This window comes from Tarenaya hassleriana, unplaced genomic scaffold (assembly GCF_000463585.1).
Source record: "Tarenaya hassleriana unplaced genomic scaffold, ASM46358v1 Cleome65, whole genome shotgun sequence".
Classification (NCBI taxonomy): Eukaryota; Viridiplantae; Streptophyta; class Magnoliopsida; order Brassicales; family Cleomaceae; genus Tarenaya; species Tarenaya hassleriana.
Genome location: NW_010969032.1, coordinates 117,300 through 135,693, shown reverse-complemented (window position 1 = coordinate 135,693; position 18,394 = coordinate 117,300). Strand labels below are relative to the sequence as shown.

At 39.8% G+C, this 18,394-nt stretch overlaps 4 protein-coding genes across 8 annotated transcripts; all 4 read right to left on the bottom strand.

The window, feature by feature from the left end:
• Positions 1-275: 275 nt before the first annotated feature.
• On the bottom strand, positions 276-3,653 carry LOC104800109 (histidinol-phosphate aminotransferase 1, chloroplastic). Of its 3 annotated transcripts, XM_010522831.2 has the most exons (11): positions 3,504-3,653; positions 2,891-2,978; positions 2,552-2,806; positions 2,118-2,201; positions 1,846-2,000; positions 1,654-1,751; positions 1,455-1,563; positions 1,164-1,321; positions 944-1,086; positions 724-864; positions 278-590 (listed from the first exon to the last, which is right to left on the bottom strand). In XM_010522831.2, the coding sequence occupies exons 3-11, from the start codon at positions 2,780-2,782 to the stop codon at positions 459-461; spliced, it is 1,251 nt and encodes a 416-aa protein (XP_010521133.1). In that variant the 5' UTR covers positions 2,783-2,806; positions 2,891-2,978; positions 3,504-3,653; the 3' UTR covers positions 278-458. The 3 variants fall into 3 exon arrangements, with proteins under 3 accessions (XP_010521132.1, XP_019056451.1, XP_010521133.1); XM_010522830.2 differs by lacking the exon at positions 3,504-3,653 and having other exon boundaries at positions 276-590; positions 2,891-3,054; XM_019200906.1 differs by lacking the exons at positions 2,552-2,806; positions 2,891-2,978; positions 3,504-3,653 and having other exon boundaries at positions 276-590; positions 1,846-2,013; positions 2,118-2,192.
• LOC104800110 (probable magnesium transporter NIPA4) lies at positions 3,391-6,210 on the bottom strand. 2 transcript variants are annotated; one of them, XM_010522832.1, is made up of 9 exons: positions 5,723-6,210; positions 5,421-5,477; positions 5,249-5,363; positions 5,005-5,165; positions 4,791-4,918; positions 4,540-4,677; positions 4,353-4,445; positions 4,163-4,268; positions 3,391-3,790 (listed from the first exon to the last, which is right to left on the bottom strand). In XM_010522832.1, exons 1-9 carry the CDS (start codon positions 5,883-5,885, stop codon positions 3,684-3,686), a joined length of 1,068 nt encoding a protein of 355 aa, XP_010521134.1. In that variant the 5' UTR covers positions 5,886-6,210; the 3' UTR covers positions 3,391-3,683. The 2 variants fall into 2 exon arrangements, with proteins under 2 accessions (XP_010521134.1, XP_010521135.1); XM_010522833.1 differs by having other exon boundaries at positions 5,249-5,339.
• Positions 6,211-6,349: 139 nt separating this feature from the next.
• LOC104800111 (uncharacterized protein ycf37) lies at positions 6,350-8,442 on the bottom strand. 2 transcript variants are annotated; one of them, XM_010522834.1, is made up of 5 exons: positions 8,193-8,442; positions 7,710-7,761; positions 7,113-7,411; positions 6,851-6,997; positions 6,350-6,767 (listed from the first exon to the last, which is right to left on the bottom strand). In XM_010522834.1, exons 1-5 carry the CDS (start codon positions 8,331-8,333, stop codon positions 6,486-6,488), a joined length of 921 nt encoding a protein of 306 aa, XP_010521136.1. In that variant the 5' UTR covers positions 8,334-8,442; the 3' UTR covers positions 6,350-6,485. The 2 variants fall into 2 exon arrangements, with proteins under 2 accessions (XP_010521136.1, XP_010521137.1); XM_010522835.1 differs by having other exon boundaries at positions 7,710-7,765; positions 8,193-8,275.
• A 1,265-nt stretch (positions 8,443-9,707) lies between these two features.
• On the bottom strand, positions 9,708-12,012 carry LOC104800108 (sucrose transport protein SUC2-like). Its single transcript, XM_010522828.1, is given in 5 exon segments — positions 9,708-10,166; positions 10,272-10,315; positions 10,493-10,556; positions 10,645-11,789; positions 11,792-12,012. Coding segments are annotated over 5 exon segments (1,524 nt in total). The 5' UTR covers positions 11,886-12,012; the 3' UTR covers positions 9,708-9,989.
• Positions 12,013-18,394: the final 6,382 nt, after the last annotated feature.

The window sequence follows — 18,394 nt, the reverse complement described above, 5'->3', positions numbered from 1 at the left end:
AAAATTTAGATACACAAACAACACCCAAACTTTTCAATTTTTATTCTTTTTTTTTAAATTCAAGTTTTTTAATTGATTTAGATTCAAGAGAGAAAAAAAAAAGTATTTATATACTGTTTGACATGATTTTGATATTATTTTTTTAATTCTGATTTGTCTCCAAATGCCCAAAGAAAAGCGATAGAAACCCATGAATCACAAGAAGCCTATATATATATATAATATAAATATTGGGTTGTGTCTGAATAGCATTCCCCATATGAAAACTGCTCGTATCGGCCCAACAATAGTAATCTTATCAATGGAACATAAAACTAAATTAGGCATTACATAAACGGGGGCTTACAAAGAAGGCCCAGAACCATTGAAAACATTGTTAATGGACATTAAATAGGAAAATGGGCTAAAACGAAGAGGGAAGAGTGTTGGGGTTTGAGAATAAAAATGGGATGACTGTTTCAGTAAAAGCGTTTGAGAGAATCCATGAGAGCATCAGTGTGTTGGGGTTTGCCGGCAGAAACACGAACATAACCCTTCAGTTCTTTGCTGTTGTAATGTCGAATCATCACTCCCATTTTCGCCAGATCCTCCTGTAATATATTCTCCAACATTAAAAGTTATCACCTTCCAAAGGATGAGGAACAAGCCTCTATCTTTTTTCTTTAGAGAGAGAGAGAGAGAGAGAGAGAGAGAGAGAGAGAGAGAGAGAAAGAGAAACCCAACCTTGAGCTGCTTGGCGTCCATGCCAGAAGTAACCTCACAGAGGATGAAATTGGAGTGGGATGGGAATGGGGAGAGGAAAGGAACCTCTTTCAGTAGTTGGAATAGCCGTTCTCGTTCCCGCACCAGCGCATCTCTCACATCCTATGTTGCATTAAAACAAAACCAAGAATTCATACATACGGATTAGTACCATCACACGAGAGAGAGAGAGAGACAGAACCTCCAAGTAGGTGGGGTTGGAGAGAGCGGCAAGAGCAGCAACTTCCCCAGCAACTGATACGTTGTATGGCTGTTTTGCTCTCCACATGTACTCTATTATGCTCTGAGGAAACGCTCCATATCCCACACGCAGCCCCGCCAGTCCTGCACTTGTTTTAACCTTATTCATTCAGACCCACATTATACCTGTCACAAATACAGTCCATATCCATTTACAATACCAGCTCTCTTGCTAAATGTCCGGAGAACGATCAGATTATCGTGCTTTTTCACCCATTTCATCTTTGATTCAAGCCCTGAGAATTCAATGTATGCCTCGTCCAGAACAACCAGTATCGGCATCTCTAGGATCTTCAATAGATCTTCGTCACTGATGATACTGCCCAGTTGATCCCAAAACAAAAAAGATGACAAGAGAAGTCCGTAAGTCACAAAAACTAAGAATAACCGCATAAATCTACACGAACGAGTGAATGACAAGAACATCTCTTTCTCCGAAATGGGCAGCCTACCTTCCATCTGGATTGTTAGGAGAAGTCAGGAAAATGCATTTCGGCTTTTCTAACTCCACAGCTTCAGCAATGCCATTCACGTTCAAGCTGAAATCCGGGTTTCTCGGAACTGAAGAGCAAAGATAAGTGCCGAATATTAGACAGACAAGAAAACTGAAGATTTGACAAGAGCCATGAGAGATCTCACGTAAATCTTCACCTTTTATGACACCTGCTCCATTAACAGCGGCATCAAACACATACATTGAGAAGGTCGGAGGACAATCTATGATCTTCTCCCCAGGATCCAGCACACATCTGTGAAAGCCGTGTTTTTTTTCCGGTGAAAATTTGACAAAGACAATCAATCTGGCTTAACAGTCTCGCATTACTAAAAACTTTCAAGCCAGACCTCATTATCAAATCGATAAGTTCGTCACAGCCACAGCCCACGAGAATGTAATCAGACTCCAGACCAGAGTCTTCAGCAAGAGCCTCACGAAGTCTTCGACTTTCTGGGTCAGGATAGACGTATGGGAACTTCATATTTCCCAATGCTTCAAAAACCTATAAAGAGAATCTGAAACTCCAACTCAGGTATTGAAATAGATTTTGTTTAATCATTCCAATAACGCAACACGAGAAACATGACCGTGTAGATTGAGAGTCAGCTGTACAACTTGCCTCAGGAGGTGGACCATATGGGTTCTCATTGGCGTCTAACTTGACGATATCCTCAGGTTTTCTTCCTAGCTGAGCAGACAACACCTGATGGGTACAACAATATCATTTCCCCTTTATAGGACAAATCCATTCATCTAATAAAACTTTAGAGAATTCACTAGCAAAAAAGGGTAAAGAAAAATGTTCTGAAGTGATATCAAATCAGGTTTTATGCTAAATCAGGAGAATGAATCACCCATGAGACTGGGTGAAAAAGAAAGATCAAACCCAAAAAATATCAAACAAAATCAACTCACAGCATCATTGCTACAAGCATCCTACCAGTGCTCATTGGCATCAAAGCCAGGTTTTATGATGAATCACCAAACCAGTTGACTGACAACGAGTTCATCAAAATCACCCCAAATCACTAAGACGAAGCAAGATTGAATCACCTCAAAGGGCAAAATGGGTTGATAAGCGGACAATTGCCTAAGATGAGGACGGATAAAAGAGTCCCCCATAACCCTCTTCCTGGGCTCGTCCACTGCTGCAGTTGAGGCCTGAACACACTTCACCCTTCCCACTGACCAATTGGGTTTCTTCAAAGACTGAAACTTTCGAAGATTGGCCTCCGAAACAGCAAAGCAGGCCGATGGAGCTCCCTGAATTTCGATCACACCCATCCAGCGACTCGGAAGCAGTTCAATCTATCGGACAAAAGCGCGACCACTATTAAGTCAACCGCAAATCCAATTCAATCGATGAACTCAAGAAGAGGAGTGTAATCCTACCTGAAAGGTTGAAACTTGACCAGGATTCGCAGACGTGACGCAGAAGATGAGCAAATGGAGTGGAAGAGGGGAAAAAACCTAAAGTGACCTGGGTCGGCGACGGCGAATGTGAAGCAGACAAAAAAAAAATAACGTTTTTTAGGATCCACTTACAATTCCTGGCAAGTTTGGAAACTTTAATTTAAAGTGCGAGAAAAATGGGTTATTTAAAAACTGGATGGAGACTTGTCAAGATGATGTAATATACAAATGTTCAGACATTTTTTTTGGCACAAATTTGTAGGAACCAACACTTCAACTATTTACTTCTGAAAATTTCAGAGCACCAATATTACACATTCAGACGCAGATCCAATTGATAGAAACGACTTCTCTCTCCACTCATCCGCTCTATTATTTTCACATTATGTGGTGCCACTGCCACTGACTTGGGAGAACATTCTAGACTGCAGCACAAACCCAATTCAATACAAAGAGGAGAGTTGAAGAATTTGTACCGAAACAGATAAAAGAACACCACTATTGATGCATAAAATTGCACGTCTTTGGACCAACCAGACACGTTCTTTCAAGATATTTCCAAGCATAACCCATTCACATTTGGAACACATACCATTGTAATAGTGGCGCTGTGCCAGAGTTCAAGCTTCTTTGACATGCTAATGATGATCTCATACGGCCTTGTGAATTCTTCCGTCTGCTTGAGCTATGCGCATGTACAAACCCGGCTCCATGGCCATGGTTACAAGGTCTCTGGCTCACACTTACTGCAAAAAACCAGGGAAAAAAGCCCTTAAGGTGACCACACTACGTCTTGCCGTCTGAGGGGAATGCCCTCTGCTTCAAACTCGTCTTCATCCGTATGCTTGCTTAGACGCAATGGCGACATTCCTGATGAACCTGCAAGAAGATAACAAAACAATATGCCAGTGATCTGTACAACAAAAAGGGTAAAACGTGACAGCAATCTGACAATTGGTAGTGTAGATAACACATGAAATTCTAGCATCGTGAAGATGCCCATGAAGTTTAAGGAAAAAATAGGTTGCTGGGTTCTTTGTACCAAAAAGTCTAAGAAAACTTGAGATTTCTATTGTTATTATCCAATATGATCCTGCTAACTGTTTCATCATATATAAAGGAGCTCCATTTGACGAGAGCAGGAGGGATCTCATGAAAGAAAGGAATGAGGAGTGTGTGTGTGTGTGTGTGTGTTGTAGCATTAGAGCCTGTGTATTCAGGTAATCTCTTGGAGTTAAGGAACTAACTGACCTTCAGCCATGTCCTTAGTCCTGTGGAGAAGAAAAGTGCCAGAAAGTATCGTAACAAATCCACACATTTCAGTGACGATCTGAGTACCATTTTGCCGATCCCAGTCCTGCACCAAAAAAAAAACATAGCATATGATGCTCTAAACTGTGAATTGTTGTTGATACAGATTGCGTTTCTGTGAGAAAACTACCTTAAACATGATGACACTTGCCAAAATGGTTAATGATGTGAACATCACGTAGTATATGGGAGACACCACAGCCGTATTAAATGTATCAAGCGCCTGCAAGGGAAAGGGAAAACAAAATACATTTCCATTATGCCAAACAACAATCTATACGGTTGGAATCCTCGACATAAGTCTTATCAGATATTACCTTATTTAAGTAGTTCATCTGAGTTATCACGCAAGTAAGCACGATCAAGGTGAATATCCATGTTTGAGGATAAACTAACTGATTCATGCCAGAAAATGTCAGCTTCAGGGCTATTCCGAGCGCTTTTACACTCATAACCTGTTCACACGCGGGAAATAGGTGGAGGTCTTTAAGAAGAATGACTAGGTAAGATTTTAGTAAGGTAAAATAAAAATCAGAGTAACAGATTCCGGAAATAATAAAATACATACCGATAACGACCCCACAAGCGAGCAAATCCCAATATAGACCATGACATGCGTCTGCCCGTATTGCGGCACAAATCGGACAACAAGTACTATAGCAGCTGCTATGATCAGAGCTGCATAGCACAAAAATGCTGCAACAAAGCTAGAGGAATTTACCAATGTGAATAGAAGAGGAAAACAAATACTGACTAGGCTTGATATCGTATCAGAGTCCCACCAGGTTCTGTAGCAAGATTCCAAACTTCGATGACAGAATCAATCTCACGTTCTTGAGGGGCATGCAGGACAATTGTGGTGGAGCCGACAACACACAAGGCACAGCCAAGAACTCCAAAGATGTGTAGTCTTTCCCGTAGTATAACATGAGCTAAGGCAGCACTGAGATTTTGGAGAAGAGAGATTACTGTTTAATAAACACTGACTGCAGGATTCGGGAAAATCTTATCAGATTACAATCTTGCCTGATAATGATACTGAGGGCGCCTAGAGGAGTGACGAGTATGGCAGGTGCAAATGCATAAGCAGCAAAATTGGCAATTTCACCGACAACCACTGGAAGAAGAGAGATCAAGTAAACTATACAAAACATTAGAAGAACATTCAGAAGCCAAAGCCTATGAACTATAAACTCACTCGTGATCATGCCGATCCACCAAAGAGGCTCGTACAGATAAGAGTACCCTCCAACACCTAAGAAACGCATCAAACTCGTTACATTAACATTCCAGTTGCCCACGCCGCAAAGAACATTATTGATCAAGCTAATTGGATTATGATAAGAGGAAACGATAAGCGGAAACCATCTTCTCTGCTCTCTCCAAGCCACTTTATCAACATACAATTACAAACACGTAAATTCACAAACTAAGACACGATTCAGGAGATGATTATGACTCCCAACGGAACGGAGATCCGAAGACGAGAAAGAGAGATACCTGCCCTAATCCCAGAGGTGGCAGCTTTCTTCAAGCCTTTCTTCTTGACGATGAAACTGGCACCGATGAAGAAACTCGAAGACAGAGCCAACACCAATCCCTTGATGTTATCAGATGACATCCCTTTATAAAATTCCATCGGAACTCCGCCCGAAGACGCCATTATCGCGGGGACACCGATCGACTCAGTTCACGCCCCGAAGAAAGACCTAAATCGCGCCGAATCGCACTTCTGACGAAATCGGATCGGAGAAGACGCCCAACAACCACCCAGCAGAGATTTGCTTATCCACTTGTTGGGTGGGACTGAAATCGAAATGCTCAGCAGAGACAGCGAGAATCGAGATTAGAGTTGAAGGGAAATGGAGAAGATTTAGGGATTTTGGGAACAAAGGATTTGATATCATCAGAGCCACAGCGAGAGAGAGAGGAAGAAACGAAGCAAGAAAAACTCCGACTGACCCCACGATTCCGGCGCCACCGGAAAACCCTTTTTTGTTCTCATCTTAATAATAATAAAACATATGGATATCGTTGTGGATATCTCGGAACACGTGTTTGGGGCGTTCTACTTGTACGCATGTATACATTTACATTCTAAAAAAACACGTGTTTGATTACATCTCATTTCGGTAGAAAAAACAGCGTAAAAAGCTCAAATGGGTCTGGGAGTGGGAGATTAACCAATACAAAGGGTGAATGGAAACGTTTTGTAATTTCGTGACAACAGAAAAACAAGAGAGAGGAGACATTAGCAGCACAGTCATCGTTTCTTAGCTTTGAGAGAGAGGCCTTTGTAGAGCCGAACACGGTCCTTCAAAGCATCTCTCCTGGGCCGAGCCACCTTGTTGTTTGGATCAAACAAGAGGACCTCCTCGAAGGCCATCAATGCCGATTTCAGGTCCTTCTTCTTCTCGTACGCGTCCCCCAGGTTGTTCCATGCCGTGACATACCCCGGCTGCAGCTTCACCGCCCTCTCAAACTGCTCGATTCCTTTCTCCAGCTTCTCTTCTCGGACATAGCTCACTCCCAGTGCGTTGTAGACCTGCCCCCCAGTCACATTATGTTCAATTACATTTGGACCCCCAATACGATTTTTGGTTATTCAAGATTCGGAATATCGTGAACCTGCGCAAGGTCTTGGTCGTCGCCATCCCACTTGCCAATGGCCTGAAGCAGGTACTTAGTGGCTGCCGGATAAAACTTCCTCCTCAGCATCACCGCCCCCAACTCAAAGAGCTCTGTCGCACTAGCATCCCCGCTCCTTACTTGTTCCTTTTTTGTTTTTTGTTTTTTTCAGACACCCGAATAGAGATAGTTGATAAGATCATGGTGTCTGTCTAGAGTGATCATATACATGCATTATATATATGCAATTCAGTTGTGGTACCTGCAACTCTTTAGCAGAAAGGTCAAGTTCTCTGCGCACTAGCACTTGACGGATAACGAAGAAGGTGCCAACTCCAAGCAAAGCCAGCAGTAACAACAGGTAGGAGAGCTGAATACCGAGTTCAAACAACTCTCCAATCTCGTAAACAGGTTCGGGTTTCAAGATTTCCGTTGCAGCTGCTGGCAGTGACTGTACAGAAAGCATCAGAACGCTCTGACCCAGCAGCATGGCAGATCCTTTGACGGGTAGCCTCTTCGCAAGTGACATATTTTTCAACACTGGTGAAATCCTCGCAGATTCTGCAAACCACACGGTCATATAAGCATCCACCCAAGATGTTGATTATAAGAGTACGACGAATGAGAGAACAAACAAATGCTGAACCATCCTCATTTATGTACATCAATCAGCATTTGAAACTAAACTTTGCAAAGCATCTTCTAACGGAATGATGCGTTCAGTATGACAAAGACAGATGCAAAACGTCCTAAAACCTCTCAACTATCCGAGCGAAATGCTTCAAAACAAGCAAGCGAATAGATATAGGAAGAGCGAGGTTGAAGCTAAACCTAAACCAGTGAGGAGGAGAGGAAATACCATCAAGAAAAGAGGGAGGAAAAGCTCGAAATGCTGGAGTCCTTCCGAGTATCTGCCTTCATCCACAAGTGTGAATGCAAAAGGAGAATTAGCAGGTTCTCCATAATGTCACAAAGATTCTAGCAAAATTCAGAAGCTTTTACGCCATAGCATCATCCTCCAGAATAAAGAGCGGCAGATTTGCTGAGTTATGGGAGTACCCACTTTCCATTTTCAATCAAATTCTGTGGTAGTAATCACAGCATCAGACAAGACGAAATATATGTTCCATCTCATCATTCCCCTAAAACCCGAAACCCAAGGATTTTCTCATCAAACCCTCGTCCGCAATTCTAGCAAATTCCGAGGCTTAGAAACAGATATATATACCAAATTCTCCCACACAAGTGCGATGAAAAGCCCCAAGTATTTAGAACCACCATAACCAGAACATGGAAAACGAAGCGTGAATCAATGGAGCGGAGAGGAAAGCGGTGGGTTTACCTGAAGAGAAATCTTCCTGCGGGTGAAGTTGAGAGAGGCGGAAGGCAGAATGAGAGAATGGTGGAGAAAGAGGCGGTGGTGAATCGGCGGAGAAGAAGAAGAAGAAGAAACCGTCTGGAGAAACATTTTCGATTCGATCATTTGATCTCCGACTCTCCCCTCTTTGGCTGAAATCTCACATACAAGAGCTCAGTCTTCGAAAGATAAACTGATGCAAAAGAAGATAAGGCCCCCCTCTCCTCTCCTGCTCTTTTTTTTTTTCAAAAACAAATTATTTTACCTTCCAATATTTTTTTATATAAGAACGAACCTGAAAATAACTTTCACACCTACAAAAAAAAAACAAACTTAAAATTATTTATAAAAAATTAACTATTAATTTTGAATAAAAAAACCATAAACTATATAAATTATTTAAAATCAAATTTTCACTTTAAATTTGTTATAAAAATTATCAACTATCAATTTTAATAAAAACAATCATCATCTATTCATTAAATTTTAAAATTCAACCTTTAAAAAAATTAAAATTCAACCTTGTTTTCAACGAGTCCGTACAAAATCTTATAGTTTAATACCTGAAATTATCATAGATTTTTTTTTTTTATATATAAACTCTATATAAGATGCTTTCAGATACAGATCATTGTTTGAAACAGAATCCATAACTTCATTCCCCCTTTGTCTAATCCACATGGACCGACATTCCCTCAGGGGCCATATAAAAAAGCCTTAATAGAGGAAGACGGTGCCGGCCTGAACCACGATGGGCCGTGGATTGGGCCATATAAGTGAGGCCCATGAGAAATTGTGTCTTCTGTTTTGACATAAAAAGACCGGCCCAAGTGGGCACACCATGATGATTTTCTTGATAACTAGAGAAAAATAGTTGTAGCAGGAGAATGGCATGCAATCCTATTAGAAGCCTTTCAAGATTATTGCCAAATTTTCGAAATCATTACTACCAACGAAATGTCGTCTCTTGGAAAAGTGAGAAAGGTTGCAGAGATGTCAGTCGTCTTGAGAAAACTGATGGAAGATGTTCATTACCAACGATGACTCTATCCCCATCATTCCTCTTCCCGTCCCCTCTGCTGCCAGAGGATCCAGTGTCGGGACAAAGAGTTCATCAACAGTAATGTCTCCGAGTTCCTGGAGCTTTTACAGTTGGTGTCCTATTTGGATATAGACAGTTTGCTAAGTTTGGAGACGCAAAAGTCAGCGGGTATGATCGAAGACGTGTCTGTGGAGGAGGGCCGTGGATTCTTCGATGTCGAGAACGATTAGATGCTCGAGGAAGAGAGGGCTCTTTGCGCTCGATATCTCTCGGCCTTCCAACCGTAAATGTTATTATCATTTAGTTGCAGTGTATTTTTTTTTATATATAAATAAAACCATCATCAGCTAATCGTACCATGGTGAGTACTCTAGTAGCTGTTACGCATTCAACAGTTCAGTCTCTAACATATTTATGGTTGGAACGTGAGAGGACAGAATGAACATCGAGCCCAAAAATAGAAAATGGGCCCACTGGAAGCCCAAGTGACCCCTGGAACCCAATAATAACCTCTGGATTGGACCAGAGGCTCTTTCTTATTCCTTTTTCTTCTTGTAAACTAAAGGAAAAAGCACAGGACTCGGTCGCGATATCAAGGGTTGAAAAAAAGGGGCAAATATACTTGAGATTACAGAGTAAAAACCAAAAAGGAGAGAGTAAGATACAGAAGAGAGGGGCCCAAGGAGATTATTCAATATCTTGGGGTGCCTGTCTGCTCAAAATACACAAAAGGTAAATTATTAATGGAAGCCCACGGCGACAGTTTTGTGAGAAGGCATGTCCGGAGGCGGAGACGGAAGGACTGTGAAGGCCAATACTCCGCTGCCCGCCGCCGCTATGGCTCCGACCACGAATCCCGGCAGGTTCCCTCCTCCGAACATCTCATCGAACGGCCCTCCTCCCAGCGATACCACCATCTGTTCTCCCACCATCAAAAAAAAAAAAACCAATTGTTGTTACAAACCCAAATTGTGTTTCTCAAGCGGCAATACGACAAACTTCCATCTGCCGTTTCTGTTTACCTGTGGGATGACAATCGCCAGATTCAATACTCCCAGAGACAGCCCTGTGTCCAAATTCAAACGATCCACGAATTGTTTTAAACAAAAAAAAGTTGGATTTTGAAATCTATAGATGCGAGGGATTTGATTTGCACACACTAAATGCATATAACTTTTTTCAGAGGGGCCCACACAACATCACACCTTCATTCACTCGTATAATAATAATTATAGGAGTGTACCTTGGCCAGCACCGGAGGAGCTGGAAAATATGGACGCCAGAGCAAATGGGATACTGAACGTAATCTGCATACCATTTCATGTAACCATTACTACACTCACGTCACTCTATTTATATGACAAAAAGAAGAAGCACCATATGACGTGGACTTACAGCTTGCGGGATACCCAGCACGGCGAAGATGGTCAGAGCTCCGGCCCTTACGTCGCCCGTAGGCGGAACATCTTCTCCGACGGCTCTCCGGTGAGCCTCCGCCTGCTTCGTCACGAGAACTGTCATCGCCAGACAGATGGCCAGTATGAAATTGACAACTCCCCACAGCCTCTTGGCTCCACCCATTTTCCGACCAACCCACTCCACTCCCAGAGACATGAACCCAAGCACGATGGCGTTCAGCATCAGCCCCAACGCCCCCATCCTCACTCCCGCGTTGTACAGCTTCTTGGACACTGCGTCTGCGTTTGCGTCCGAGTCTCCGCCGTATACCTCCCGCCCCATCCAGTCCGTGTCGAACAGAAGGAAAGGGAACCAAGCGATCCAGTTGAGCGCCGTCACGATGAGGAGCATCCACATCGGACGCTTCATCTCCTTCAGGGCACCGAATATTTCCCCGAAGAACGGAACGCTCGAGCCGCTCTCGCTCCCCGGCTCGGGAGACCATTGCTTGTCTTTGACGTACCAGAGCGAGCTCACCGTCACGAGCAGGAGCAGAGTTATGGACAGGAAGAAACAACTCTTCAGATTGGCGCAGTATACGTCGCAAGCATCCGTCGATGTGAAAGGGAATACCTTGTAGAGGTTTTTGTACGAACCGGCCGCGTAGCCCAGCACGTTTCCCACCGCCATGAAGAAGGAGAAAAACGCGTTTGCGGTCCGCGTTTTCCTCGCGTTCCCGGCGGAAAGATCGGCGAGGAACGCCCGGCATGGACCCTGGAGGGTGTTGTTGGCGACGTCGAGGATCCAGAACCCGAGCGCGAATATGGCGATGGCTCGGGTTTTGGGCGTTTTGACCTTGGAGTCGCCCATGCTCTGGCCGAGGTCGGCGGCGTAGCCGATAAGGAAGACGGCGACGGTGACGAGTGCGGTCCCGGCGGCGATGAACGGACGGCGACGGCCGAAGCGAGAGGTGCAGCGATCGCTGTGGTAGCCGACGATGGGCTGAACCAGCATGCCGGAGATGGGACCACACAGCCATATCAGTGACGACCATTTGTGTGGGATCCCCAGCAGCTGCACGTAGGGCGTCAGCAGAGACAGCTGTAATGCCCACCCGAACTGTACTCCGGCAGCGATCGAAGTATCTTCCGAAGCGGCGACGGCTCCATAAGCTCCGCCCCCTGAGTCTCGAGCGCCGCCGCGCCGTTCGCGGCCTTTACCGGCTGATCTCCGGCCATATTATAACTGCAATTCAATTAACTAGAGGAGAAGGAAAGAAAAGAACTTTGTGTGTCTGTACGTCTATGCGATATGTTTCGCCGGAGAAAATGGATGCGGCGGTGGTGATGGGGGAGGAGGAGAGGAGACGGGGGTATGTATTTATAGGGGAGTGGGAGGGGAGGAGGATCATCTTAACGATGGAAGAGAGTGTGATCGAAGGGGTAAGGTGGGGCCACGTGTCAGACGTACATCAACTCATGTTTTTTTATCCTTAGTTCGGGAACTTAATTCTGTTTCTTATTTCTCCCTTTTTATTTATTTCTTTCAATGAGGCCGACGTCTTCATTTTTTCTGATACTTTCCTTTTTTCCCCCTTTTATTAAATATATAAACTCTGGAAATATAAATAACAATATTATTTTAAAAATTATTTTGGGAAATTTAAGCTGAATAATGGGGTGATAGTAGATAGATATGAGATTTGCTATTATAGACAGAGGGGGGCTAACCAGGGAATAAAACTCTCGCCCAATCAAAGTTGGAATATCCACGTCAGCGCTACGTATGTATTATTACATTATATATTCTTTTAACAATAAAATCATAAATTGTCTATCTTAAAATCAGATATTAAACCTTTTTTATTCTCGTTAATTGTTATTTTCTCATTTAACCTCGATTTTTAGCATATAACGTGGCCCTATTCAAAGCATACATTTTTCTGTCAATAGAAACATATTAATTGTAAGAGTTGAAAGAAGAAAATTTTGGCAAACTGAGAAACTGCTTAAAAGGGAAAATAATTTACCTTAGTCTAACCTGTAATGTATATCCGTACATAAATCGCGGATCTTATCTTTTTCTTTGGTTGTGGACTGTTTTGCCTTTTTTAAAAAAAATAAATAAATTAAAATAAGATTATATTTGGATTTGTAAATGGTTCACATGATTATATTTCTAGCGTATTCTAAAGCGAGAGTATACCACGAGAGTTAAACAAATCCTTAAAAGGTTAGAAGTACAAATTACAATAATTCTGCATACGTAGGCGGTCAAACATGTAGAACAATAAATGTTTATTTTCTCAAAATACACTAACAAATAAACCGCAAGCTAATTAATCGGATGTGGACGGTCAAACATGTAGAACGCCAAATGATTTTTTTAAAATCAAAATACACTGTATCTATTTTAAAAAAGGGAACTTTGCAAAAAAAAAAATTACTTTCTTTTATTTTATCTTTTCTAATTTTATCTTATACTTTGGTAAGATATTACAATCACATGTCTCTTCTCTTTGTTGTTTCTTTCCCCTCAAGTGTCTCACCTAACTATGGTCGTGGAATTGTACATCATTAATAAATATGTTACGTAAAAAGGTTACATTTTTTTTCCTATATTTATTTCATTCCAAATATAATTGTTCAGTTGGATATGTAGCTTTAATTTTTAGCTTTGCTTGGATTTCTACGAATCCAAATCCGATGAATGTTTAATTATGCATTCATTATCCATGTTGACCCATACATGTAATTGAACCAAATATCGAAAAGATTGCCCAAAAACACAGAATTTTATGCGTGGGAATGGGAGTGGTTGCAAATGGATAAATACTGTATTAAATATATATACACTCCAATTCAAGTTTTTTTTAATGGATAAGAAAATAATATCGAAAAGCCACAAATGGTTATGCAATGGGAAAAGAAAATCAATCGCCAATATACATTATATGATGGCTTCAGTTCCCCCAAAAACAATTGGGTTTAAATGAATAGCAAGAAAATTACACCCACTAACAAAACCACTCCAAATAAAAAAAGAAAATCGAATTTTAAGTGAATAGTTCTGGTAATTGTCTCCCACAAAACAAAGTGGACATTAGATAAATGCAATCGATTATTGGCCCTCTTTATTTTTTGCATATATATACATATATATATACTGTGCTGATACATCGTGAGATGTAAAATGTGAAATGGCCACTTCAGTTTAAAAGAATAATGAAAAAAACAGTGTGTTTCTTTTTTTTCCAAAAGAATGGGGTCGGAGATTGGGACCCTAAAAGAAGCTTGCATTAGTTTTTTTAGATTGTGCTTCATCCCATCATTATGCACCCGTAGTTGAAAATGACTAAGCAACGTGTGTAATGCCCTTATTTTATTATTATTTTATTTTCCCCCTATTTTTGTTCATTGTAACCATATAATATAGCGAGAATAGTCAAAATAACAATCACGGGACCATAAATGCATTGCGTACGATTAAAATAATACAGATTAAAAAAATGAAAACATATATGATCCCGGAGGTGAGTATGATGGTGGTGCAAAATAGGCCAGAAATTCACTGACCCAAACATATATACATATATATATTATATATGTGAAATTGATACATTATATGAATCTATTATCTAATAATTACTATGATGATGTAATAAAAATAAAGAAAAGGGAATGGAGATTTGGGGGTGGTGACGCCATTGAGATCTCGGAGCATAAATGTCAAAAAGGTAAAGGGAAAGGAGGTTGTTGACCCATTGACTTATCCCTCTCTCTCTTGCAACACTCTTCAACGGTCACTCCCTCTCCATCTAATCTTATCTTATTCTAATTTCATTATTATTATATTCAATACATACCAATTTATTGTGGAAATAATTGGAGTTGATTTTGTATTTACACGCGTTTTTAATTTTATAAATTGACGTGTTTTTTTTTCCGGTTCATGACTTGACAAAATGTGAATAGAGTCGAGTTGTATCCTCTGTTGTTTTGCTCTTGTTGTTTTGTTCTGATTTCAACTCTTGTCGCAGATTCCTAAATGTTCTGTCTTCCTACGGTTACAGAATAATTGCGTGTTATTCAACATGTTTTATATATATTTTATTATGATGGTCGTATTAAATTATGTGGACAGTATTACGATTGCAAATTATATGGTTTTTACTGCGGTAGGTCAGAAGGAAAAAAAAACTACCAGATAATATTCGGTCACCAACAAAAGTCAGCGGGTGAAATAGTAAAATAAGATGTCGGAGTTGAATTCCACGTTGATTTGGTGAAATGAATTCTATGATACGATGACTCATCATGTCTCGAATTTTTTGCTTTGGAAACATTTTTATGGATTTAAGCATCCTTCTTTTCATAAAGTGTAGACTTTATCGCGGATCAATATATCTAATTTGGATAAAATTCATTTTATAATAATAATAAAAAAAAAGATTAATAAAGGAATCACCGAACTCCATCATCATATACTAACGGAAGGGGGGATGAAAAAAAAAACGAAACTAACTGTAATTAAAAAGCTTTGAAGAAAAGAAAGAAACGGAATGGTCGGTCGAGAAAGAATAATTAATTATCCGACGAGTGAAGTTCACGCGCCTCGAACTCCGGAGAGGTTAATGAATGAGAGAGAGACAGAGAGTAGACACCAAATGAAACTGCGACGAAAGAGAGAGAGAGGGGTCCCGGAGAAGAGAAAGAGACTTGATTCAGTTGACTTTTACACACCATAATGAACTCATGAGACGTCTCTCTCTCTCTCTCTCTCTCTCTCTCTCTCTCTCTCTCTCGGGCAAGTTGCATAGAGTAGACTCCAAGGGAGAGATAGGCAATGTCTGGTCCGATCATAATCTGAGACTTCTTTTCCACCGTCTCCGATCGATTCCGACAAAACCATCCATCCTTTGATGCATCTTCCTCCCCTCCCATTGGCCCTCCCTTCCCACACGCATATATATATATAACTCCAACATATATCTTGCTTCTATCCATACTTGAACATTTTGTCTAGTTGTGTGTTCGTAGGGGTGACCAATTTTGATTATAACCGGAGAATAAAATCGTTTCAGAGCTAATAACATATAATATAATATTGAATATTTATGATTTCTTTAGAATCGAAAAATCAAATTTAAACTAAAACTAAAAAAATCATGTAATATCCCGCGACTCTTACGGAATATCGAAACTTTACTTACACATTAACATGAGATCTTACAGTATATTTTTGTTCTCACTCACATGCATATCTCTATGACTAATACAACTATTTTTTTTAATGTTATCTTATACTATATAGTCTCATATTTATACAGTCATCGGATCTGTCTCATTCTGATGCATTCGACTCATTCATTTATCCTTCTGATTTTAATGGTATTCGAGGAACCGCTTTTTTTTCGTTATATATACACCCATGAACATTCTCAACCATCTTTATAAATTGGATGTCACAAATTATGTGTATATATATATATATAATGGAAATAATCTAATCCAATTTCAAGTCACACCGTGTGTTTGTATACTTTAATCTATGTATCCTACCATTACCATGATTAAGTTATATACTATTAAATCGATATGCGATCTCTATGTATGGGGAATTTTTGGACCTTCTTAGATAATTTATATCCATTACCCATATATATAATAAAATACTTGAATAAAATCATTTGATACTATAAATAATAGCGCATTTATAGAGTGATCATCCATTCTCCTAAAGTTGCAGTAATTAGACTCTATCACGCTATACCGTATAGGTTTCGCACCTTTTGTTCGAATATCAGAAAAATCACGAGGGTTATGTAAACATGCCAATTGATCTATAATTTAATAAGAAAACCATAAGGTAAGATGTTACAAAATTGGCCGTATCCTACACAATCATATGCCTATAGCCTTAACAGCCTACCTCTAAGATACTGCCAACAAAAATGTTATTATAATCTTTGGTGCCAACCATTTCAATAATCGTTTGAGCAAGAATCTCTCCTTTTTTTTTTAGTGAACAAATTCTAGATTCATCGAACCACCGTAAAAAAAAAATAATAATCGAATCGAGCATCCAAAGTCCAGTAAAAAATGAGTTCGAGCATTAACTAAGATATCAAATACGTGGTTAGAATAAAATCAAGTTGTTCATCTGATGTGCCAAGGGATAGGATGATGGCTCACGAGAGGGCGAGAGGGTTGCGTTTTGATATAAAGATTCAGACGAGAATATCTATACAACGTACCGACAAAAGTTGATTAACACAATTTGCTCGGAAAAGGACATAAATTGTTTGTCATTACAACTGGTTTGATCTTGTTCTCTTCTCGTGTCCCATCTTTGAAAAATTGAAATATGTTGGTTTCTATTTGTACTTGTTCAGACATATTTTATTGAAAACTTACATCTGCAATTTGTTTATATATACATTACTACTCTTATTTTTGGGTTTGATTATATTTGTTTCATTAGAAATTTTATTCACTGTGATATTAAAAATTTTATCAAAAGAAAAGATTTGTATATTTGAACTAATTAATTAGATTATCAACAATAACAATAATAAATTTTTAAAAAATAATTAGACAGATTTAAATAACATCGATGCGTTTAAATAATAATATAAAATTTCGGCGAGTAAATAAATGGATAAAATGATTAAAAAAATATAAGATTTAATGGCTAAGGTATTCCAACAAGTGTTACGGACAAGTTGGGAAAAAGGGGTCTTCTAGATGACGGAATCTCACAGAAATTGAAAGACCAAACTAAACTAAACTAAACTAATATACAACTTGCTAAAATCCCAAAAACAAGGAAAAAATCCAAGAGAGTGACCAAACCATACTTCAAAAAATTTGGTTTTTTTTTTTGGGTTAATCGAAGGATAGAAATTAATTATCATATATGTTTTCGAAATGATATTGTTGAAGGAATTTATAAAATTTTAAAAAAAAAAGTGAAAGTGGAACATGGAAGTTAGAAACGGGAACGTGAGGCAGGAAAAGAAAGAGGGGGTGGGGGCAGAGGGGAATAATTAGGGCGGTTACGAGTTATAATCATTTAAATGAAAAACCGAGTTACGTTAAATTCACTTATGCTAATTAAACTGCAATGAGGCCATTTGTACAAATCTCATAAGAACAATGTAACGCTTTTGCTGCATGTGGTCGGTTATGGTGTCCCACACACATGACACATCCCTCCCACGGCCACGGACTTTTTTCCCTGACCCTTCACTTCTACCTTTTTTTATTAACTAACTTCGTTGTTCGTTGTACCCTTTTTTTGATAGAATGTGAGTTTTAACATTGAACATATCATTAGCAGAAAGATGGTATTATTATATAGATTTCATTCCTAATTCTCGTTTTTTTTTATATTATTCAAATTGAAATAAGACCTGATGACGTGGCGGTGGCGAGGAAAAATACGGACCGGAGGGCTGCGTTGTTCGTCGGCGATAAGTGTTGGGACAACCATCAACGCCTTTTTGACTATCGAGATTGTTAGAGTCTTTGGTCCGACGCGTGTACATTTAATTATTTAACATAAATTAAATGCAACCAAAACCCCCCATAATCTCGATTTTGTCATATATACTCTTAATCGTCATTTTCCACAATTTTGAATTTTCTATAGTCTCTTCCTTGGCGAAGACGGAAATGAAATTGGATTTCGTCACTCATGCTGCATTCGTCAATGCGCATGAGAAGGAAGAAGAAAAAAAGAATAA